The sequence below is a fragment of the Malaclemys terrapin genome, chromosome 7, assembly GCF_027887155.1.
Source record: "Malaclemys terrapin pileata isolate rMalTer1 chromosome 7, rMalTer1.hap1, whole genome shotgun sequence".
NCBI classification, from domain to species: Eukaryota; Metazoa; Chordata; order Testudines; family Emydidae; genus Malaclemys; species Malaclemys terrapin.
This window is the reverse complement of record NC_071511.1, coordinates 52,368,711-52,392,088: the sequence shown is the minus strand read 5'-3', so window position 1 is coordinate 52,392,088 and position 23,378 is coordinate 52,368,711. Positions and strand designations below refer to the sequence as shown.

General features: G+C 57.4%; 1 protein-coding gene across 4 annotated transcripts in view; it reads right to left on the bottom strand.

Annotated features, from left to right (window-relative positions):
* Positions 1 to 16,500, bottom strand: part of CDHR4 (cadherin related family member 4) — a 31,938-nt gene extending 15,438 nt beyond the window's left edge. For all 4 annotated transcript variants that reach the window (XM_054033443.1, XM_054033444.1, XM_054033445.1 and 1 more), the window contains exons 1-10: positions 16,428 to 16,500; positions 15,980 to 16,000; positions 11,765 to 11,967; positions 10,074 to 10,239; positions 9,346 to 9,434; positions 8,804 to 8,899; positions 8,306 to 8,409; positions 2,126 to 2,262; positions 1,537 to 1,720; positions 716 to 866 (exon numbers count right to left, since the gene is read on the bottom strand). In XM_054033443.1, the coding sequence (XP_053889418.1) occupies positions 716 to 866; positions 1,537 to 1,720; positions 2,126 to 2,262; positions 8,306 to 8,409; positions 8,804 to 8,899; positions 9,346 to 9,434; positions 10,074 to 10,239; positions 11,765 to 11,967; positions 15,980 to 16,000; positions 16,428 to 16,482 (1,206 nt within the window). In that variant the 5' untranslated portion in view covers positions 16,483 to 16,500. The remainder of the gene's footprint in view (positions 1 to 715; positions 867 to 1,536; positions 1,721 to 2,125; positions 2,263 to 8,305; positions 8,410 to 8,803; positions 8,900 to 9,345; positions 9,435 to 10,073; positions 10,240 to 11,764; positions 11,968 to 15,979; positions 16,001 to 16,427) is intronic.
* Positions 16,501 to 23,378: the final 6,878 nt, after the last annotated feature.

Here is a 23,378-nt window from a genome sequence, read left to right as displayed (position 1 = left end):
CAGAGGCTCAGCCAATCTGCCCTGGAGGAAAATTCCTTCCCGACCCCAAATGTGGCGATCAGTAAGACCCCGAGCATATAGGCAAGAGTCTCCAGCCCGACCCCGTTAGCCATTATACTATTTACCCACCATTGCTTGGCTTTCCTTGACTACTATGTTTTACCATTAAACCATTCCCTCCATAAACTTATCTAACTTTATCTTAAAACCAGACAGGTCCGTCGCCCCCACCGTTTCCCTCGGTAGGCCGTTCCAATATTTCACCCCTCTGACGGTCAGAAACCTTCGTCTAATTCTCACAGTCAGGGCTGCCCACTGGGCCCTGCCGTCCCCATGCCTCCCCCTGAACCCCACATGGGCCCTACTGGGGAGAGAACTTCGAGTCCTGGCTCCCAGGCCCCCTCCCTCTCCACTCTAACCACTAGCCCGCACTGCCCTTCCAGAGCTGGGGATAGAACCCAGAAGTCCTGGCTCCAAGCCCCCCGTCTCCCAGCCCCCATCCTCCATCCCCCTCCCAGAGCTACAGATAAAGCCTAGGAGGCCTGGCTCCCAGACCCGCTCCCCCAGTCTAACCACTAGCCCCTCTCCCCCTCCCAGAATTGGGGATAGAGGCCAGGAGTCCTGGCATCCAGCCCCCATGCCCTATGGTGCCCTGCTGGCTGCAGATGGCACTGGCACTGTCCGGGCATGCCCTGGCCCTGCCCTCTGGGCTCACCTGCAGCTGTGGACCCTGCATGCGGAAGCTGTAGCGCGAGCGCTGATTGCCCTCCACCTGGTAGCGCAGGGAGCTGTTGCTGGCATCTGGGTCCATGCATGTCAGCGTCACGAGAGTCCAGCCGATGGGGGTGTCCTCAGATACCTGAGCCCTGGCAGAAGGAGGGCAGGGGTTACCAGTGGGGAAGGTGAAGGGCCAACAGGACATGGGCAAAGGGAGGGGGCCTCTCTCCTGCCCTTGTGCCAGGCGTACCCCCAGCAGCCCTGCCACACTGCGGCCAGCACTCAGTCTGCATGATGCTTCAGCCGGGCCATTCACCGCACCCCAGGCAGTAGCCCCTTCTGCAAGGGGAGCTACAGGCTGGGCCGGCTCCAGGCACCAGCTTACCAAGCAGGTGCTTGGGGCGGCCACTTCAGAGAGGGGCGGCATGTCCAGCTGTTCGGCGGCAATTCAGCGGACGGTCCCTCACTCCTGCTCGGACGGTCCCTCACTCCTGCGATTGCGGCTTTTTTTTTTTTTTTTTTTTGGGCTGCTTGGAGCAGCCAAAACCCTGGAGCTGGCCTGGCTACAGGGACCTGGCCAGCGTTGCAAGGTAGGGTGTGTCGCAACTGGGGATAGAACCCAGAAGTCCTGGCTCCACACCCCCTCCCCCCAACCACTAGACCTCACTCCCTCTCAGAGCTGGGGCAGAACCCAGGAGTCCTGGCTCCACACACCCCTCCCACAACCACTACACCTCACTGCCCTCCCAGAGCCAGGGCAGAACCCGGGGCAGAATCTGGCTCCCAGACGTGATGGGGTGTGGGGACAGGGACCCTTACAGGAAGACGGCGGGGGAGCAGCGCGGTGCCAGTGTGTTCGTGGACAGCACGGTGATGTTGAGGCCCATGGTGTCGCTGTCACTGGGGTGCAGCATGTTGTAGGCCCGCACCAGCAGTTGGGTATGTGCCACCTCTGGGGAGCGCTGCAGGTCCAGTTCGTAGGTGTTGCGGAGCTCGCCAGTCACTGCCAAGGACAGGAGGGTGCCACCACATGCTCAGCACCAGGCCGGGGTCTCTGCAGCCCTCGGTACCACGAGGCAGGGACAGGGATTGAAGGGAAGGGCTGCCCGCAGGGAAACTTGCCAGCGTCACGGCCCCGCCATGTTATGGGGGAGGCAGAGACATGTCTGCGACCATGGCCTTGGCATGTTATGGGGTGTGGCAGAGACACGTCCCTGGCCATGGCCTTGCCACGTTATGGGTGGGTGCAGAGACAGCTCCCCTGGCCACGGCCCTGCCACGGAATGGGGCGGCAGTCACATGGCAATGGCGATGGCCCCGCCACAATATTGAGGGATCCCAGAGATGCACCACGGCCCCGCCATGTTATGAGAGAGCCCCGGGGCCGTATGCCTGGAGCGTGGCTCACCTGCATCGATGGTGTAGAGCCCGTGGGCGACTGGGGCGATGATCTCATAGCGCACGTTGTCTCCCTGGGCATGGACCTGTGTGACGAGCTGCATGGCACCTCTCTTCTCCAGCACGGCCACACTGCGCCACTCCGCCCTGCTCACCACACAGCAGAGGTCAGCCCAGCCACCGCCGCCCTCGCCACCACCAGGCACCCACTCAGCTCCTGCCCCAGGCACCCTCGCCCCCCTCATGTCCCCCAGCAGGACGGGGAGGCTGCCACGCGCTCTCCAAGAGCCCCCCCTCCGGCATGGCCGACAGGTCTGCTGCCCAGCCGCACTGCGCTGCCTGCGTACGGCCCCTTGCTGCCTGCCCCTCCAGGTCTATGCCGGGGAACATCACCCCACATTCTTGCACCCCACACCTCTGCCCCCTGCACCCTTGTGCCCCAAATCTGTCCCCTGCGCCCTACACCCTGGGAACATCTCCCTGTGTCTGTGGCACCCCTGTGCCACACATCCCTGTTCCCTGCGCCCCAAATAGCTTTGCCTCACATCCCTGCCCCTGAGCACATCAGCCTGCACCCCACACCCCCCGCACTCCAAATCCCGATGCCTCACAACTCTGCCCCCTGCACCCTAAGTTCTGGGATGGAGGATGGGGGCTGGGAGATGGGGGGACGGGGCTTGGAGCCAGGACTTCTGGGTTCTATCCCCAGCTCTGGAAGGGGAGTGGGGGCTAGTGGTTAGAGTGGGGAGGGAGGGGGGCCTGGGAGCCAGGACTCAACGTTCTCTCCCCAGTAGGGCCCATGTGGAGTTCAGGGGGAGGCATGGGGATGGCAGGGCCCAGTGGGCAGCCCTGACTATGGGAGTTACAGTGTCCAGCCCCTGCACCTCTGAGCTGCCTGGGTTTGAATCCCGCAGGTCAACGAGACCCTGGACTATGACTCAGCTGCCAGTGCCCGCTTCCAGTACATGGCCACCATCCTGGTAATGAACAGTGGGCAGCCTCCCCTGAGCAGCGAGTGCCCCCGCTCCACTGATCCCTGGCCTGGCCCAGGCCCCTCAGTCCAGTCGCACAGGCAGGGCAGAGGCAGTGGGAGCTGGGCAGCGCCAGGCAACTGAGGGCAGCACCAATCCCAGCATAACCCTTAGCCAGAAGGTGCAGGCATAGGGGACACAACTTCCAGAATACAATGGGGGTCACGAGGCCCCTCTTTACCACCCATGGAGCTGTCAGCAAGAAACACCCTTTCCAGCCCCCAAGAGCCCGGACTAGGTGTGTTTGTGGGGGGTTGTTCCCCTCCATTCCCAGACAGCCCCTGAACCCTCACCCCCAAACTCCAGACAGCTTGACCTTGTGGGGGCTGATCTCCCCCATCCCCAGACAGCCCAGTTCTCAGGGGCTGATCCCCCCCATCCCCAGACAGCCTGGCCCCTGGGGGTTGGTCTCCCCATCCCCAGACAGCCCGGCCCGGGGGGGAACTGGGGGCTGGTCTCCCCATCCCTAGACAGTCTGGCCACGGGGGCTGATCCCCCCCACATCCCAAGACAGCCCAGTCCCCAGTGATCAACCTAGCTGGCCACTAGATTGATCCGGACTCTGGTAACTATTAACACTGACTGGCGGGACAGAGTGTGTGTGTGATTGAATGCATATGCTAATTGTTGTATCTTCAGGAAATGCGGCGTATTGCCTTTTCCCCTGAAAAAGATCCCATGTGCTTCTTATAAGCATAACACCTGCACACATCACCTGTGCACATCACCCTGTAATCCACACGCCCTGTGACATAGTGGGGATTTTTTATTGTTGTTTTGTATGAGCCTATGTGAATCACTGATTTGCATGAATGTTGTGTGTGCTTCAGTTTCCCTGTGTATTGCACCAATGTCTAGGTGATGTGTGTGACTTTTGCAGGGGCTGCTCCAGCTGCCTCCATGGATGCTATGGCCACCCCTTCGTAACCTGAGACCCAGGAGGGGGATGCAACCAGGTGACTCTTGGCCTGGGAAGCAAGAAAAAGGCTGGAGGAGGAGCAACGGGCAGGGCAGGGGCCAGGCAGCTGGAAGAGAAACAGTCTGGCTGGCTGAGGGCAGTATGCTCAGAGAGAGGAAGCTCCCCCAGAGCCTGGCTGGCTTTTTATGGAGTAGTTCCAGAGCATCTCCCCTGTGATTCCGTGAAGTGACTGGAGAGCAGTAAAACGAAGGGGGTGTGCCGAAGGCTCTGAGAGGTGCGGTTCCAGGAGGCTGAGGAGCCTACGGCTTAACCCCGAGAGACAGTGGACCCCCGACAAGGGCTGTCACACTGAAGGGGTTCCTCCCAGGGACCGTGGGGAGCTGAGAGAGCACAGGCCTGTGAGTCCATGACCACTTGGGAAAAACCGTGGAGATGGCCTATAACCATCTCCTTAAGAAGGACATTGTAGAGTGGTGCAGAGAGAGAGGGCTGTGCATTGGAAAGCTCACTAAGGCACAGCTGATTGCTCACTTGGAAGAGGAGGATTGCTGTAAGGAGCCGGTTCCTGACCCAGCTGGGGCCGTGAGAGAAGCTGGGAGCAGCCAGGCAGCCCCAGGGCCCACACTGGTTCCTGATCCAGCTGGGGGTGCGACAGTGGCTGGGAGCAGCCAGGCAACCCTGGGGCCCACATCGGCTCTTGACTGAGCTGGGGCCGCGAGAGAGGCTGGGGGCAGGCGGGCTGAGACCTCCCCGCCTCGTCCCCAACCAGTAGGAAGTCTCCACTGGGTTCCCCATCGTGGTTCTGAGATGGATGGAATTGGAGCTGAGATTGAAGGAGTCAGAGGACCATTAGAGACAGGGAAGGCATGAAGCAGAACAGGCCCTGCTCCTGTAACAGACGAGGATTTGAATTTGAATCCAGGGAACCAATCGGCTGAGACAGAAGCGGTCAGTTAAAATGCAAATGACCTGGCTGCCAGGAGGTAGGAGCTGCTAAGCTCAGGGTACCTGCCTGTCTGTAACCAGAGCCCTGGATCTGAGTGGGACAGAGAGATGCTCCACGCCCCCCTGCACATGAGGGAGGTGGCTCACGCTGGCTCTGATGCTGTGAGCAAAGCAGTGGGCTCGCTGCCTGCCCTTACTGAGACAGCAGGGGCAAAGCTGAGCCCAGGGGGATTGGAGACCCCAGCTGAGTGTGGGGAACCACAGCCAGGGCGGGACAGCTGCCAACCAGGGCTCCCTTGTCCAGAGGTGCAAATGACCTGGGACAAGGATAAAGCAGCCTTGAGACACCTGCCTGTCATAGAGGAGCCTTTTCAGAAGGTGGCTCTGGACTTGGTGAGGGACAAATGGGAGGGAAAGGCCTTCCCCGACGGAGAATCAGTAGTGGAGTATGTACTGACCTTGCAGGAAAAGCTCACTGAGCTCATGGGTCCAGCCAGGGAGAAACTGGCCAGGGCCCAAGGGAGGCAGAAGGTCTGGTACGACCGTTCAGCCTATGGCACCGGGGACCAGGTGTGGGTTCTCATCCCGGTGAGGAAGAACAAGCTGCAACCTGCCTGGGACAGGCCCTTCAAGGTCATCAAGCAGATGAATGAGAACAATGTGGTGGAACTGCCCAACCGTGCTCACAGCCATCGAGGGCACCAGGTCAACATGATGGAGCCGTACTGTGACAGGGAGAGTTGCTGGTACTGGCCGTGTGTGGCCAGTGGTGGGTCTCTTTCCTGAAACAGGAGCCAGTCCCTTGCTGGAATCCCCTCTCTGACCAGCTAACCCCTGCCCAGCAGGCAGAGATCCGAGAGATGCAGCATTTGTACCAACAGCTGTTTTCCAACCCACAGCTGTTTTCCAAGAGGCCTGGGCTCACTAATCAAGCTGTCCACTGGCTGGAGACAGGAGCCAGGCCCCCCATCAGGTGTTTCCTATTCAGAGTAATGGGGAACACAGCACAGATCCTGGAGGGAGAGATCAGAGACATGCTGGCTTTAGGGGTGATCCAGCTATCTACCAGGCCCGGGGGCCTCTCCCGTTGTGCTGGTCCCCAGGAAAGATGGGTCAATCCGCTTCTGTGTGCCTTTTGGAAGCTCAATGCCATCACCATGTCTGGTGCTTGCCCATTCCTAGACCTGATGAGATCCTAGACAAGTTGGGGGAAGTTGGTACCCCATCACCAGAGATCTCACCAAAGGCTACTGGCAAGTGCCTTTGGATCCAGATGCCAGGTTGAAACCTGCTCTTGTCATCCCTTTGGGGCTGTACAAGTCCCTGGAGCTACCTTTCGGCCTCAAGGAGGCACCGGTCACCTACCAGCGCCAGGCGGATCAGTTACTGAGGGGGATGGAGAATTTTACTCTAGTGGACATTGATGATATTTCTGTCATTAGCCAGACCTGAGAGGACCATGTGTCCCAGGTGAAGATGGGGCTGAGTCACCTCCAGGATGCAGGGCTCACTGTAAAAGGTGGGACGTGCAAGGTGGGGAAGGCAGAGGTGTCGTACCTTGGCCACAAGGTGAAGAGCAGCTACCTAAAGCCAGAGCCAGCCAATGTGGGGGCGATCAGAGACTGGCCTACTCCCCAGACTAAGAAACAGACCCAGGCCTTTATTGGGATGGCGAGGTGCTACCAGAGGCTTGTGCCCCACTTTAGCTCTGTGTCAGCTCCCATCACTGATCTATGCAAGAAGGGTGAGCCAGACAAGCTGGTCTGGACTGGGCAGTGCCAGAGGGCTCTCTGCACACTGAAGTAGGATCTGGTCAAGGGTCCAGTGCTGGGAAACCCAGACTTTGAAAAGCCCTTTATGGTGTTCACCGATGCCCCAGTCACAGGCCTGGGCACGGTGCAGAGGCAGGCCAATGCAAATGGGGAGAAAGGCCACATCGTACACCTGAGCAGGAAGCTGCTGTCCTGGGAGCGGGGCTATGCAGCCATAGAGAAGGAATGCCTGGCCCTGGGGTGGGCTCTTAAAAGGCTGCAGCCGGATCTATTTGGGTGGCGCTTCACTGTGTACCCCTGCCGTGGCTGCACCAGATGAGAGGGGCCAATGCTAGGCTTCTGAGGTGGAGTCTGTCCTTCCAGGGTTATGAGGTGGAGGTGGTCCATGTTAAGGGGAGTAAAAATGTTATAGCTGATGCTTTGTCCAGGAGAGCGGGGCCTGAACTTCCCCAGGTTGCTGACTAAAGTGACCCCCGCTCAGTTTGGTCTCGAAGAGGGGAGAGATTTGATGAAGTTGGGATTTTCCCTTGTTATGTTGTATGTGAGCCTATGTGCGTCTTACTGTTTTGCATGAGTGCTGTGTGTGCCTCAGTTTCCCTGTGTATTGCACCAATGTCTAGGTGGTGGGAATAAGGGGGTGTGACTTTTGCAGGGGATGCTTGAGCTGCCTGCATGAATGCAATGGCTGGCCCTTCGTAACCTGAGACCCAGGAGGGGGATGCGACCAGGTGACTCTTGGCAAAGCGAGACAAAGGCCGGAGGAGGAGTAATGGGCAGGGCAGGGACCAGGCAGCTGGAAGCAAGTCAGTCTCAGGTGGTTTGGGGTGCAGGGCTCTGGGCTCCCCTCCCCGCAAGATGGACTTAGCTGAAAGTCACTGATTTCTGTGCTAACAAGTTCTGTTTTACACTGTGTTCCTGTCGACTAATAAACCTCCTATTTTACTGGTTGGCTGAGAGTCACGTCTGACTGCGAAGTTGGGGTGCAGGGCCCTTTGGCTTCCCCAGGAGCCACACCAGGGCAGACTCGCTGCAGTAAGCGCACAGTGTGGAAGATCTCGCTGAATGCTCCAGGGTCAGACCCAGAAAGGTCAAAGCTGTGTAAGCTTCTTGCCCTGGAGACAGTATGCTCAGAGAGAGGAGGCTTCCCCAGAGTGCTGACTGGCTTCATAGGGAGTAGTTCCAGAGTATCGCCCCGGTGACTCCATGACACCACCGCACCCCAAATCCCCACACCCCACAACTCTGCCCCCTGTCCCCTACGCCCTGGAAACATCACCTTGTACCCCACACCCCTGTGCCCCACACCCCTGCCCCTCAACACCCCCATGACCCAAAGCCGCATACCCCACAACTCTACCCCCTGTGCCCCAAATACTGCACCCCACACCCCTGCCCCCTGCACACATTACCTGCACCCCACAACTCTGCCCCCTGCGCCCTACACCTTGGCAACATTACCCCACACCCCTGCCTCCAGCACCCCTTTGACCCACACCTCCACGCCCCACACCCTGTACCCTTACGTGAAGTTGATGCGGGGGTGGTGGATGGGCAGCACCCTCACTGTCACGGCCCCACTGCAGTTTCTTCCGCTCCTGTCGGTCACCAGGATCTGTAGCCTGAACGCCTGGAGATACAGGCGCTGGGTGAGGCTGGCAGGACCCTGGCCTGGGCCATGCTGCATGGGGTGGTGCTGCCCAGCTCTGGCCCTGCGTTGCGGGCCCATGGGCGAGGGCAGAGAGGGAGTTTGTGGGTTGGGGGGGGGCTGAAGCCCCATGGGCACTGATCTGGTCTCCCCAGATGGCTGGAGAGAAGGGGGAGCCCCAGAGCCACAGGGGTGTGGGGAGGGAGCCCTGGCCTGAGGAGAGGAGGTGGGGTGTTCTGGGAGGGGCCTGGGGGTAGATGGAGTACAGGGGGTTCTCGGGGAAGGCATGCCCCAGAAGCAGGCCTGGTGGTGACGGGCTTACTCTGAGAAGGCAGGGCTGGAGGGTGCCCAAGCGGGGGCAGACCCTAGCACTTACCTGGCCGGCATGGGCTGGGATGAAGCCTGAACCTGGTGCCAGCACCTGCCCGGCGTGGTCGATGGTGAGGGGCGTGTCATTGTCTTCTATGGTGAACTGCCATGGAGAAAGGGACTGAGCCAGAGAACTGGATCCCCCTTACTGAGACCCCCAGCCCAGAACAGCCCCTCCCCCCGCACTGGATCCCATTGGACCAGACCCTCCCCTGCCACTGGGCCCCTCAGATTCTCCCCATCCCCACAGCCCCTCCCCTGCCACTGGGCCCCATCAGATCCCCCCTGCCCCCACAGGTTCTTCCCTACCACTGGGCCCTGTTGGATTCCTCCACCCCTACAGCCCCTCCCCCGCCACTGGGCCCTGTTGGATCCCCCTGCCCCTACAGCACCTCCCCTGCCACTGGGGCCCATCCGATCCCCCCGCCCCTACAGCCTCTCCCCCACCCCTGGGCCCTGTCAGACCCCCGCCCCCTAGGTTCAGGCTGTGCAGGGCCATCCCATAGCGCCCACCCAGGGATGAGAGGCCAGGCCCTGCTCCATGCTCACCCTCAGCCCGCTAGCCGGCCGCCGCAGGACCACGGTGTAGATGGGCGTCAGGGGTGCCACATCCTCTGGGACTTGCACCAGGTCCCCCACTGCAGCAAAGCACAGAGCCAGGCAGAGTGTGCTCAGAAGCTGCTCCACCCATCCTGGACCCACCTCCCCACGCTTTGCACTGGGTTCCACTGGCCAAGAGCAGAAAGAGCCAGGAGGCGAGTCCTGTTAGCGCCAGAAGTGCCCCCTCTGCCCTGGCAGGGCTCCCCATCCCGGCCTGGATCCCCAATGCCCCTGGCAGCACTGGGCACAGAGCGCAGGGGCTGGGCACAGGACGCAGGGGCTGGGCAGGGGAGAGCGCTGGGCTCAGAGGGCAGGGGCTGGGTGGTGCAGAGCACTGGGCACAGGGACTGGGCACAGAGCGCAGGGGTTGGGCAGGAAAGAACAAAAGGGCAGAGCACTGGGGCTGGGCAGGGGAGAGCGCTGGGCTCAGAGCGCAGGGGCTGGGTGGGGCAGAGTGCAGGGGGTGGGCAGGCAGGAGAGAGCGCTGGGACTGGGAAGTAGAGAGCGCAGGGGCTGAGCACAGAGCGCAGGGGCTGGGTGGGGCAGAGCGCTGGGACTGGGCAGGGCAGAGCACTGGGGCTGAGCAGGGGATAGTGCAGGGGCTGAGCAGGGGACAGTGCAGGGGCTGGGCACAGAGCGCAGGGGCTGGGCATGGCAGAGCACAGGGTGGGCCTTACCTTGGCTAGCAAACCTGGCCATGCACTGGGGGGGCCCGTCCACGGTCTGGACCACGACGAAGAGCTGGCCATTGGCAGGCATCTCCCCTGGGCAGGTGGCCTCTATGGTCAGTGTGTACTGATTGACCTGCTGAGCATCCAGCGCTGCACTGGGACTCAGCGTGATCTAGCAGAAACCCGAGCACTCAGCAGGCTCTGGCACCGAGCACAAGCTATGCCAGCCTCCCCAATTCAGCGGGCCCTGCCCCCGACCCCGCATAGAACGGGGCCCTGCCTCCTCCCAATCCCGCATGGAACAAGACCCTGCCCTCGACCCTGCATGTAACGGGGCCCCGCCCCCCAAATTCCGCATGTAACAGGGCCCCACCCCGACCCCACACGTAACAGGGCTGCATGTAATGGGGCCCTGCTCCCCCAATCCCGCATGTAACGGAGCCCCTCCCCCAACCCCGCATGAAATGGGGGCCCTGCTCCTGACCCTCATTGTAATGGGGCCCTGCCCCCACAATCCCTCATGTAACAGAGTCCCATCCCCACATGGGGCATGTAACCCTCATTGTAACAGGGCTTCACCCCTCCCATCCTGCATGTAATGGGGCCCCACCCCCACATGTAACGGGGCCTTGCCGTCGATTCCACATGTAACCCCCCCCCAATCCTGCATGTAACAGGGCCCCACCCCTGACGCCACATGTAATGGGGCCCTGCCCAGAATCCTGCATGTAATAGGGCCCTGCCCCCACACCGGCCCTGCATGTAACGGGGCCCCGCCCCCAACCCTGCATGTAAGAGGGGCTCTGCCCCCGACCCCGCATGTAATGGGGCTCTGCCTCCCCACCCCTGATCCTGCATGCAGCGAGGGCTCCTGTTCCGGACTCCCCAGCCTCAGACCCAGCCCACAGCCCCCTCTTAGTCCCCCTGTGTCTCCTCCTTTGCCCTTGTCTCACCCCTGGGTGCCATGCAGGGAATGGGCCTGCTTCTCACCAAGAGCAGAACCCTGGTCCCCCTTGGCACCACAGGGATTCCCCTGGTGGAGGCCGTGCAGGCTCTGCTTTCTGTGGCTCTGCTGCTAGCCTGCTGACCCCATGTGGGGAGGGAGGGGGGCAGGGACTTGTCACTGGACGCATTGGGCCAGCAGGAGCTAGGGCCTGGGACCTGGCACTGCACAGGATGGGCCCTGGGCCATTGGCACCAAGGGGTGCCAGGATCCAGTGGACTGGCAGCCAGGGCTGTGTGACTGAAATACCCCCCTTGCCCTTCCAGGATGCTGGGTGCCAGGCTGGTGCAGCCCTGCTGGACACGGCTCCTAGGCCTGGGCTGGCAAGGTGTTGACTGGCTCAGAATGGGCCTTTGGCTCAGAGGCTGGGGGAGCTGGCTGTGTGCGGCTGGCCTGGCTGGGACCCTGGCGCCTGGGTCTTCACTGCCCAGCATCATGTACCACCCTCAGGGGGCGCACATACCCCTCTCTCGCCTCTGGGGGCAGGGTGACGGTGCAGCCGCCCCTTGTTCCCATTGCAGACACTGTCCCCACTGAGCCCAGGCCTCCAGACTGGCCTTGATCTGGCCTATCGCTGCTGGTGTCTGGTGTCTGCGTCTGGCAGCACAGCCCCACAGGGCACTGCCAGGATGGGCTGCCCTGCCAGCTGGGGCCTAGGTCTGTCCTCCTGGGGACTGTGGGCGGCAGCACGTACCTGCACGCTGTAGTGGACAGTTGGGCTGGTGTGGCGGGTGACGATGGGTTGGTTAAAGAAGGAGGTTGGGGGGGTGCTCTGCAGGGTGGGGGCAGGAGTGGGGACGCTGCTCTCATTCTGGCAGGTCAGGTTGAACTCCATGATGATCGTACCCGGTCCCACGCTCTCCATCACACTCACTGTGGTGGGCAGGCCAGACAGCACTGCACAGAAAGGCGCACAATAAGCCCGTCCAGCCCTCGCCACAGCGGGCACCCACGAAACCCCCAGAGCAGCAGGGACAGCTGGGGGTGTGCCCAGGGGTGCCTGCGCGGACAGGGCCTGGGCCACGCCACCCCACACCTGTGCGGGCTGTGCGGCTAATGACAAGTGAGAAGAGGGGATAGTGCTGTCTGGGGATGTGGGGGGATCAGGGGGATGGGAGTGAGAGGTGGAGCACTATCCAGGGGGGCGGTGGAAGAGAGGGAGTGCTGTCCAGGGGAGCGGAGGGAGAGGGAGAATGTGGTCCAAGGGGGAGGGACAGGGACTGCTGTCCAGGGGGACAGAAGGGGCGAGGGAGTGCTGTCCAGGTGGGTGATGGGAGCGGGGGGATCGCTGACTCGGAGGACGGAGGGAGAGGGGGAGTGCTGTTCAAGGGGGACGGATGGGGTTGGGGAGTGCTTTCCAGGGGGGCGGAGGGGGACAAGGAGCGCTGTCCGAGAGGGAAGGAAGGGGGAGGGAGAGTGCTTTCCAAGGGGGTCGGAGCAGAAGGGGGAGCACTGTCCACGGGGATGGAGCGGGTGGGGGAGCGCGCTCAGAGGGTGTGACATTATGAGTGTAATATAATATAACATATAATATCTCATTGAAAGGTGACAGAGGGCCAGAAAGAGTTAATTAACTCACAGACTAACATGACCCATGGCCAAACTTTAAAGACTTGTTAGGAAGATATGTAAATGAATAGAGCTTTGAAATGCAAGCCTGCATTGTTAGAGATAGAATGGTAGCTGTTTGTTCAGGTCTTGTGATGTAAGCAAACAAGTCTTGTCATGGCTTTGATTCAAAGATTTAAAAAAAGGCGTATTAATATTTAGGAAGACACTTGAGTGAAATAGTATTGTCTATATGTCTCTTTGAAGGTTGTGGTAACCTGTATCTGAACTGTTTAATGGATAAATTACTCTGTGCTAATTGCCATGATGTTTGGGAGAAGGAAAGTTAAGCCTATTGGTTTTTTAGGCCAAAAGGCTGCTGGAAATGTACAATCCATCTTCATCTCAGATCTGCTTTGGGTTTCAAGAAGCGGAAACCCTAAACCATAAAAATTGAGTTCCCAGTCACTGACTGGAGTCATCCTGAATATGGACATTGGACTATAATCTATGGACTATTTCTAAAAGAACCTTTGGCAACTATAAACTGACCATCTCTGCTATGTATTTGGACCTCAAGAAATTGAACTCAAATCTATGTATATTGATCTTTCAACCAGCTCCCTCTCTTTTCCTTTTTAATAAATTTCAGTTTAGTTAATAAATTGGCTATAAGTGTGTAAGATCTAAGTTATCATTTGACCTGGGTCTGGGACTTGGTCCTTTGGGATCAGGAGAACCTTTTTTCTTTTACTGGGATATTGGTTTTCATAATCATTCAGCCCCATAATGAGTGGCACTGGTGGTGATACTGGGAAACTGGAGTGTCTAAGGGAATTGCTTGTATGACTTCTGGTTAGCCGGTGGGGTAAAACTGAAGTCTTCTCTGTTTGGCTGGTTTGATTTGCCTTGGTGTGCAAAGGAACCCCAGCCTTGGGCTGAGATTGCCCGTCTCTAAGCAATTTGTTCTGAATTGGTACTCTCAGTTGTGTCCCATCAAGGGCAGCATCGTTACAGAGGGGGTGGAGGGAAAAGGGGAGAGCTGTCTAGGGGGGCGGAGGGGGAGGTGTCCGAGGGTGCAGAGGGAGCACTGATCGGGGGCAGAGGGAGAGGGGGAGCACTGTCTGAGGAGGACGTAGGAGGAGTGAGGTCCAAGAGGGCAGAGGGAGAGGGGGAGTGTGGGCCTAGGGAGCGGAGTTGGAGGGGGAGCGCTGTCCGAGGGGGCAGAGGGGCAGGTGGAGTGTTGATCAGGGGGCGGAGGGAGAGGGGGAATGTGGGCCTAGGGGCGGAGAGAGGGGGATAGTGCTGTCCAGGGGGAGGGAGAGGGAGCGCTCTCCATGGGGGCGGACGGAGAGGGGGAGCGCTGTCTGTGGGGGTGGAGGGAGAGGGGGAGTGCTGTTTGAGGGGGCGGATGGAGAGGGGGAGCTCTGTCCAAAGGAGCAGGGGGGAGGGGGAGTGCTGTCCAAGGAAATAGAGGGAGACGGGGAGCATTGTCCAGGGGGCAGAGGGAGAGGGGGAGCGCTGTCTGAGGGGACGGAGCGGGGAGCGCTGTCTAAGGGGGCAAAGGGAGACGGGGAGTGCTGTCCAAGGCACTAGAGGGAGACGGGGAGCTCTGTCCAGGGGGAAGGGGGGGGGCGAGCGCTGTCCAAGGGAGCGGAGGGAGAAGGGGAGTGCTGTCCAGCGGGTGGAGGGAGAGGAGGAGCACAGTCCGAAGGGGCAGAAGGAGCGGGGGAGCGCTGTCCAAGGGAGTGGATGGAGAAGGGGAGTGCTGTCCAGAGGGAGGGATGGAGATTGCTGTCTGGGGGGGGCGGAGGGAGACAGGAAGCGCTGTCTGAGGGGATGGAGGGTAGGGGGAGCACAGTCCAGGTGGTGGAGGGAGAGGGTGGGGATTCTTCCTTGTTATGTTGTATGTGAGCTTAGGGGAGTCTTACTGTTTTGCATGAATGCTGTGTGTGCCTCAGATTTCAGAGTAGCAGCCGTGTTAGTCTGTATCCGCAAAAAGAACAGGAGTACTTGTGGCACCTTAGAGACTAACAAATTTATGCTCTAATAAATTTGTTAGTCTCTAAGGTGCCACAAGTACTCCTGTTCTTTTTGTGTGTGCCTCAGTTTCCCTGTGTATTGCATCAATGTCTAGGTGGTGGGAATAAGGGGGTATGACTTTTGCAGGGGATTTTCCAGCTGCTTGCAGCAATGCTATGGCTGGCCCTTCGTAACCTGAGACCCAGGAGGGGGATACGACCAGGTGACTCTTGGCCCGGGAAGCGAGACAAAGGCGGAGCAATGGGCAGGGCAGGGGCCAGGCAGCTGGAAGCAAGTCAGTCTCTGCTGGCTTGGGGCACAGGGGGAGGACCAGAGCCCTGCCTCCCCGGAAGATGGACTTGGATGAAAGTCACTGATTTCTGTGCTATCAACTGACTATAAACTTTCTGTTTTACCAGCTGGCTGAGAGTCACGTCTGACAGTGGAGTTGGGGTGCAGGGCCCTCTGGCTTCCCCAGGAGCCGCACCCGGGTGGACTCACTGCGGGAAGCACACGGTGTGGAAGGGGATGCTGAATGCTCTAAGGTCAGACCCAGGAAGGTGGAAGCTGGGTAAGCTTCTTGCCCTGAAGACAGTATGCTCAGCGAGAGGAGTCATGCTCCCCCAGAGCCCTGACTGGCTTCGTATGGAGTAATTCCAGAGCATCGCCCGGGAACTCTGTGACATATGGGGAGCGCTGTCCGAGGTTGGCAGAGGGGGGGAGCGCTGTCCGAGGAGGCAAACAGGGAGGGGGAGCTCTGTCCCGGGGGCTGAGGGAGTGGGGGAGTGTAGGCCGAGGGAATGGAGGGGGTGGGGAGCGCTGTCCGAGGGGGCATATGGGGAGGGGTAGCACTGTCCAAGGGGGCGGAGGGAGAGGGGGAGCACTGTGCAGGGGGGCAGAGGGAGGGGGGAGAGCTGTCGGAGGCGGCAGATGTCTGAGGGGGCAGAGGTGGAAAGGGAGCACTCTCCCAGGGGACAGAGGTAGACGGGGAGCACTGAACAGGAGTGGGAGGGGGAGGGGGAGTGCAGTCCGAGGGAGAGGGGGAGTGCTATCCAAGGGTACGGAGGGAGAGGGGGCACGCTGTCCGATGGGGCAGAGGGGGAGCACTGTTGTGGGGGTGGAGACGGAAGGGGAGTGCTGTCCGAGGGGGAGGGGCAGCGCTGTCCGAGTGGGTGGAGAAGGGAGGGGGAGCGTACACCTGGCACACATTCACAGGGCACACCCGCAGACACACACATATACACCTGGGTGGGTGCAAGCACACACCCCCACACACACACGTCCGGGCATGCCGGGCACTAGGGCTGCTGGTGGCAGTTCCTGGGCACTCAGTTCTTACCTGTGGTGCTGACGAAAGCCCCTGGAAGCAGAAGGAGACACTGTTATCTGGGATGGCTCGTGCCCACCGCTGCCCAGCCAAGACTTGCAGCAGCTCCCAGCCCCTGGCACCCCTCCCTGTATGGGCAGCTCCTCAACACTCTGTGGGGACCCTATTGGTGCAATGGGACATTGGCTGTACTGGCTCCCTGGGGTGGAGGCTGCCAGTGCCATTGGGCTCAGGTGGTGCTGGGTCCCTGGGGCAGGGGACTGCCGCTGCCATGGGGCTCGGGCAGTGCTGGCTCCTTGGGGTGGGAGGGCTGCCGGTGACACAGGGTTTTGGCTGCGCTGGCTCCCTGGGGCAGAGCCATGCCCTCCACCTGCCCTCAGCACCCTGGTAAGGGAGGCTGGCAGGTGGATTCCCCCTGTTACCAAGTGGGTGGCCCATCGCTGGGTATCGAGCTGCCTACCTGTGGCACAGAGAGCCAGGAGCAGCAGGAAGGACTGGTGCCCATGTGGCCCCATGACTCCCCAAGGGGCAGTGCCGAGAGACTGGATGCAGCTCAGCTCATCTCAGCTCTGCCTGCCCTTGTTTGGGAAGCCAGAGCAGGTTGCCAGGCTGTTGCTATGGATGCTGGGCAGCGCCCAGTGCAGCACCCATTCACCCGGGCCCTAGCTGCACTCAGGGACACACCGCCCGCTCACACAGAGACAGCCCCAGCCAGGGCATCCGCCCTCAACCTGGGGTCTGTGCCTCCCGCCCCATGAGCCTCTCCCAGCCCAGCTGAGCTCTGGTGTCTGTGCGTCCCATCCCAGGGTCCTCCCCCAGCCAGCCCTGGGGTCTGCACCACCCACTCCAGGGGTCTGCCCCAGGCCAGCTGAGCCCTTGGGTCTGTGTCCCCCACCCCAGGGGATCCCACAGTGCAGCTGTGGGGTCTGCACCTCCCACCCCAGGGACTTCTCCCTGCCCAGCTGAGCTCAGTGGTCAGTGCTCCCCACCCCAGGGGCTTCCCCAAGCCCAGCCCAGCCCAGGGGTCTGCGCCCTCCACCCCAGGGCTCCCCCAGCCCAGCTGAGCCCTGAGGTCTGCGCCTCCCACCCCAGGGGCTTCCCCCAGCCCTGAGAGCTGCACCACCCGCCCCAGGAACCTGCCCCAGCCCAGCTCAGCCAAGCCCTGGGGTCTGTCCCCCCACAACAGGGACTCTTCTCCCATGAGCACAGGTTGAGCCCTGGGTTGAGGGGCCCTTCTTCTTCTCCCCTGCCTGTGCCCTAGGCCCACCCAGCTCCTTGCAGAGACTGCTAGGTGGCAGGTTGATGGGGAAGCTTGGGCATGGAGCACTGATCCTTGACTCCCAGGGCCCTAGGAAAGCTCTGCCCAGCCTTCGCCTCCAAGCAAGCCTCCTTTGTGGGACTGCCCGTCCCAAGCAGCCCTCTTATTGGGCCCATTGCTCCCCTAGCTAGGCTGCACCAGTGCCCACCTGCACATGTGGGGAGGTCCATAGCGGGCTTGGGGCACCATGCCCATTCCCCTCAGCCCAGAAGGAGCTGCCCGGGCTAGGCCTTTGGATCAGTTCAGCTCATGCTTGGTTCTTTGGCTCCTTCCCCACAAGCACAACAGGCTGAGCTGTGCCCAGGAGAGGAGAAAGAGCTGGCTTCTGGAAGAGGCTGGTTGCTCTCTCTGGGGACTAAGAAGGGATCAGAGAGGCAGAGCCCGAGACGAGGCTGGTGGGCTGCCCTGACGTGACCAGCGTGGGCGATGCTGAAGCCTGCTGGCTCGGTGCTGGCCGAAGGATGGCCCAGGTACTCTGCATCTGACTAAGAACCCTCCTCTGTTTGAAACCACCTCCTGGGGGCACTGCCAGTACTGCTTGGCTGCCTTAGTCCCAGCAGAGGGGACAAATCTCTCTCAGGCATCTGTCTCAGCTGCACTTGCTGGGCAGAGCTCATGGGGCGAAGCAGGAGGCCCTCAGTCCAGAGGCTTGTGGCCAGGAGATGGTTGTGATGAAGTGGGAATTTTCTGTAATATTTTTATGAGTCCTGGTTGTGCCTCAGTTTCCCCTCTATGTGGCATTGTTACCTACTGGGTGGAAAGGGGCTGTTTGCTCTCAGGACAGGTGGAGAGACCTAGATCTGGGTGTCGCCTGACTATCTGGGTCTTAGGTCCCATATCAGTGCTAATTTTGAGAATACAAGGGCAGATCCAATTGCCCAGACACTGACACTTAGCAAGCATTGCCCCAGAGTGAGATGGACTTCCCTGCCTCTCACCAGCAAAGGAGACAAAAGCCTGGGGAAGCATTAGGTGGCGGTATGACGATATGGGGATTTTCATGGGGATGCGACCAGGTGACTCTTGGCCCAGGAAGCAAAACAAAGGCCGGAGGAGGAGCAACAGTCTTGGCTGCCTTGGGGCGCAGGGGGAGGGTCAGAGCCCTGGCTCTGGGCTCCCCTCTTCCTGAGATGGATTTGGCTGAAAGTCACTGATTTCGGTGCTAGCAAGCTCTGTTCTATGCTGTGTTCCTGTCGACTAATAAACCTTCCGTTTTACCAGCTGGCTGTGTGACGTTATTGACATAATCTGGGACCATATAGAACATGGTTGCAACCAAAGACCTGTAGTGGCACCAAATCTTGTATAAAGGGGGTCAAATGAGGTGTCTAAGACAATGTTATGGTTTGCTGGTTATGATTATACTGTCTATATGTGTGTATCAATTTTGTAGTTGAAGTTATGAATATTGGCTCTATACTGTCTGTATTTCAAACTTATGCTATGCTTTTAGGAAACATCCGAGACAAGTTGGTGTTAGCTCTGCCTAGCCTGCTTGATGGCCCATTAAGGACCATCGGTTATACAATTGACCCATTGAGAGAAGGCAAATACACTTTGCAACTCAGCAAAGTATGCAGGGACTGGCCCATGTGACTCCAGACTCCATTTTGCTGTAATTTTCCACAGTAAGGACAAAGAGGTGTTCTTATACCTGGAAAAGAATATAAAAGGCTGATGCCTCCTCTCCATCTTGTCTTCAATCCTGCTTCTTACCTCTGGAGGGACTTTGCTACAAACTGAAGGTGTGAACAAAGGACTGAGGACCCATCCCAGCTGGGGATGTACTCCAAAGACTTGATTTTGAACCTGCAGTTTATTTCATCACTGCTACAAGCCTGAACCAAGAACTTTGCCATTACTGTATGTAATTGATGCCATTTAACCAATTCTAGCTCTCATCTATATCTTTTTCCTTTTATGAATAAACCTTTAGATTTTAAATTAAATTAATGGAGATATCCCATCTCCTAGAACTGGAAGGGACCTTGAAAGGTCATTGAGTCCAGCCCCCTGCCTTCACTAGCAGGACCAAGTACTGATTTTGCCCCAGATCCCCAAGTGGCCCCCTCAAGGATTGAACTCACAACCCTGGGTTTAGCAGGCCAATGCTCAAACCACTGAGCTATCCCTCCCCATTAGATTCTAAAGGACTGGCAACAGTGTGATTTTTGGGTAAGATCTGATTTGTATATTGACCTGGATCTAGGGCTTGGTCCTTTGGGATCGAGAGAACCTTTTTTCTTTTATTGGGGTATTGGTTTTCATAACCATTTGTCCCCATAACATGTGGCACTGGTGGTGATACTGGGAAACTGGAGTGTCTAAGCGAATTGCTTGTGTAACTTGTGGTTAGCCAGTGGGGTGAGACCAAAGTCTTCACTGTCTGGCTGGTTTGTTTTGCCTTAGAGGTGGAAAAACCCCAGCCTAGGGCTGTAACTGCCCTGTTTTTTTGCAATTTGTCCTGAATAGGCACTCTCAGTAGGGTCCCGCAAGAACCAGCATCGTTACAGGCTGAGAGTCACATCTGACTGCAGAGTTGGGGTGCAGGGCCCTCTGGCTTCCCCAGAAGCCCCGCCCGGGCAGACTCACTGTGGGAACCGCACAGTGTGGAAGAGGATGCTGAATGTTCTGAGGTCAGACCCAGGAAGGTTGAAGCTGTGTGAGCTTCTTGCCCTGGAGACAGTATGCTCAGAGAGGAGTCATGCTCCCCCAGAGTCCTGGCTGGCTTCGTATGGAGAAGTTCCAGAGCATCGCCCCGGTGACTCCTTTGATACCAGCGCCAGGACCGGCTCCAGGCACCAGCTTACCAAGCAGGTGCTTGGGGTGGCCACTTTGGAGAGGGGCGGCATGTCCAGCTGTTCGGTGGCAATTCGACGGACGGTCCCTCACTCCTGCTCGGAGCGAAGGACCTCCCACCAAATTGCCAACGCAGATCGCGATCGCGGCTTTTTGTTTTTTGTTTGGCTGCTTGGGCTGGCCAAAACCCTGGAGCCGGTCCTGACCAGCGCTATGGCCCCAGCTTTGGAACAGTCTCTGGGAGGAACTCTTCAGTGTGTCAGACTCCCTAGGGGTCTCACTCTTACTCCTTGTTAGCCATGCAGCTTCACTGCCTCCTTAAACTGGACCTCTGGGCCTGCAGCCTCTCTGCTTCATCCTCTGAGCTCCGATCAGCGAGTCCTCCTGAGACAGACTCTGACGGAGACTTGTTCACTTTGCAGGGATTGATGTACTGTGTTGTCCAAACAGTCAGCTTTATTAGTCACTGGATGCACAGCACAGTCCAGCCCTCAGTTAGCATAGAGAACTGAAGGGTAAAACACAGTCTAGTCTGGGTAGCCAGAGCCCAGCCAAGCTGTAATGAACCCCACTGTGCAAATTCTGTCTCCCCATCCATCTGACTCCTTGATCAGATGCCAGCTGAGAGTCCTTTCTCCAGCTTCAGCTCCCTGTCACAGTGACACGTGCGATGCTCTGGAAAAAACGGTTACTTCCCTCTTTTAACTGTTGTTCTTCAAGATGTGTTGCTCATGTCCATTCCAATAGGTGTGTGCGGGCACCGCGGGCACGATCGCTGGAAAGCTTTTCCCTTAGCGGTACCCGTCAGGTTGGCTGTGGAGACTCCTGGAGTGGTGCCTTTATGGCGGTGTATATGTCCCTGCCAACTTGCCGCCTGCTCAGTTCCTTCTTGCCGGAGTACTCCGACAGAGGGGAGGCGAGTGCGATTTGGAATGGACATAAGCAACACATCTCGAAGAACAATAGTTACGAGAGGTAAGTAACCGTTTTTTCTTCTTCGAGTGATTTCTCCTGTGCATTCCAATAGGTGACTTCCAAGCAGTTGCCCAGGGGGAGGGGTCGGAGTTCACCAAAAACAGCATCATCCCTCGCCTGCTGGGTCATGGCATAGTGAGAAGTGAAGGTGTGGACTGAAGACTACGTTGCTGCCTTGCAGATATCCTGAATAGGGACCTGTGCCATGAATGCCGCGGATTCATAGATTCATAGATTCTAGGACTGAAAGGGACCTCGAGAGGTCATCGAGTCCAGTCCCCTGTCCGCATGGCAGGACCAAATACTGTCTAGACCATCCCTGATAGACATTTATCTAACCTACTCTTAAATATCTCCAGAGATGGAGATTCCACAACCTCCCTAGGCAATTTATTCCAGTGTTTAACCACCCTGACAGTTAGGAACTTTTTCCTAATGTCCAACCTAAACCTCCCTTGCTGCAGTTTAAGCCCATTGCTTCTTGTTCTATCCTTAGAGGCTAAGGTGAACAAGTTTTCTCCCTCCTCCTTATGACACCCTTTTAGATACCTGAAAACTGCTATCATGTCCCCTCTCAGTCTTCTCTTTTCCAAACTAAACAAACCCAATTCTTTCAGCCTTCCTTCATAGGTCATGTTCTCAAGACCTTTAATCATTCTTGTTGCTCTTCTCTGGACCCTCTCCAATTTCTCCACATCTTTCTTGAAATGCGGTGCCCAGAACTGGACACAATACTCCAGCTGAGGCCTAACCAGAGCAGAGTAGAGCGGAAGAATGACTTCTCGTGTCTTGCTCACAACACACCTGTTAATACATCCCAGAATCACGTTTGCTTTTTTTGCAACAGCATCACACTGTTGACTCATATTTAGCTTGTGGTCCACTATAACCCCTAGATCCCTTTCTGCCGTACTCCTTCCTAGACAGTCTCTTCCCATTCTGTATGTGTGAAACTGATTTTTCCTTCCTAAGTGGAGCACTTTGCATTTGTCTTTGTTAAACTTCATCCTGTTTACCTCAGACCATTTCTCCAATTTGTCCAGATCATTTTGAATTATGACCCTGTCCTTCAAAGCAGTTGCAATCCCTCCCAGTTTGGTATCATCCGCAAACTTAATAAGCGTACTTTCTATGCCAATATCTAAGTCGTTAATGAAGATATTGAACAGAGCCGGTCCCAAAACAGACCCCTGCGGAACCCCACTTGTTATGCCTTTCCAGCAGGATTGGGAACCATTAATAACAACTCTCTGAGTATGGTTATCCAGCCAGTTATGCACCCACCTTATAGTAGCCCCATCTAAATTGTATTTGCCTAGTTTATCGATAAGAATATCATGCAAGACCATGTCAAGTGCCTTACTAAAGTCTAGGTATACCACATCCACAGCTTCTCCCTTATCCACAAGACTCATTATCCTATCAAAGAAAGCTATCAGATTGGTTTGACATGATTTGTTCTTTACAAATCCATGCTGGTGATTCCCTATCACCTTACCACCTTCCAAGTGTTTGCAGATGATTTTCTTAATTACTTGCTCCATTATCTTCCCTGGCACAGAAGTTAAACTAACTGGTCTGTAGTTTCCTGGGTTGTTTTTATTTCCCTTTTTATAGATGGGCACTATATTTGCCCTTTTCCAGTCTTCTGGAATCTCTCCCGTCTCCCATGATTTTTCAAAGATAATAGCTAGAGGCTCAGATACCTCCTCTATTAGCTCCTTGAGTATTCTAGGATGCATTTCATCAGGCCCTGGTGACTTGCAGGCATCTAACTTTTCTAAGTGATTTTTAACTTGTTCTTTTTTTATTTTATCTGCTAAACCTACCCCCTTCCCATTAGCATTCACTATGTTAGGCATTCCTTCAGACTTCTCGGTGAAGACCGAAACAAAGAAGTCATTAAGCATCTCTGCCCTTTCCAAGTTTCCTGTTACTGTTTCTCCCTCTTCACTGAGCAGTGGGCCTACCCTGTCCTTGGTCTTCCTCTTGCTTCTAATGTATTGATAAAAAGTCTTCGTGTTTCCCTTTATTCCCGTAGCTAGTTTGAGCTCATTTTGTGCCTTTGCCTTTCTAATCTTGCCCCTGCATTCCTGTGTTGTTTGCCTATATTCATCCTTTGTAATCCGTCCTAGTTTCCATTTTTTATATGACTCCTTTTTATTTCTTAGATCATGCAAGATCTCGTGGTTAAGCCAAGGCGGTCTTTTGCCACATTTTCTATCTTTCCTAACCAGCGGAATAGCTTGCATTTGGGCCCTTAATAGTGTCCCTTTGAAAAACTGCCAACTCTCCTCAGTTGTTTTTCCCCTCAGTCTT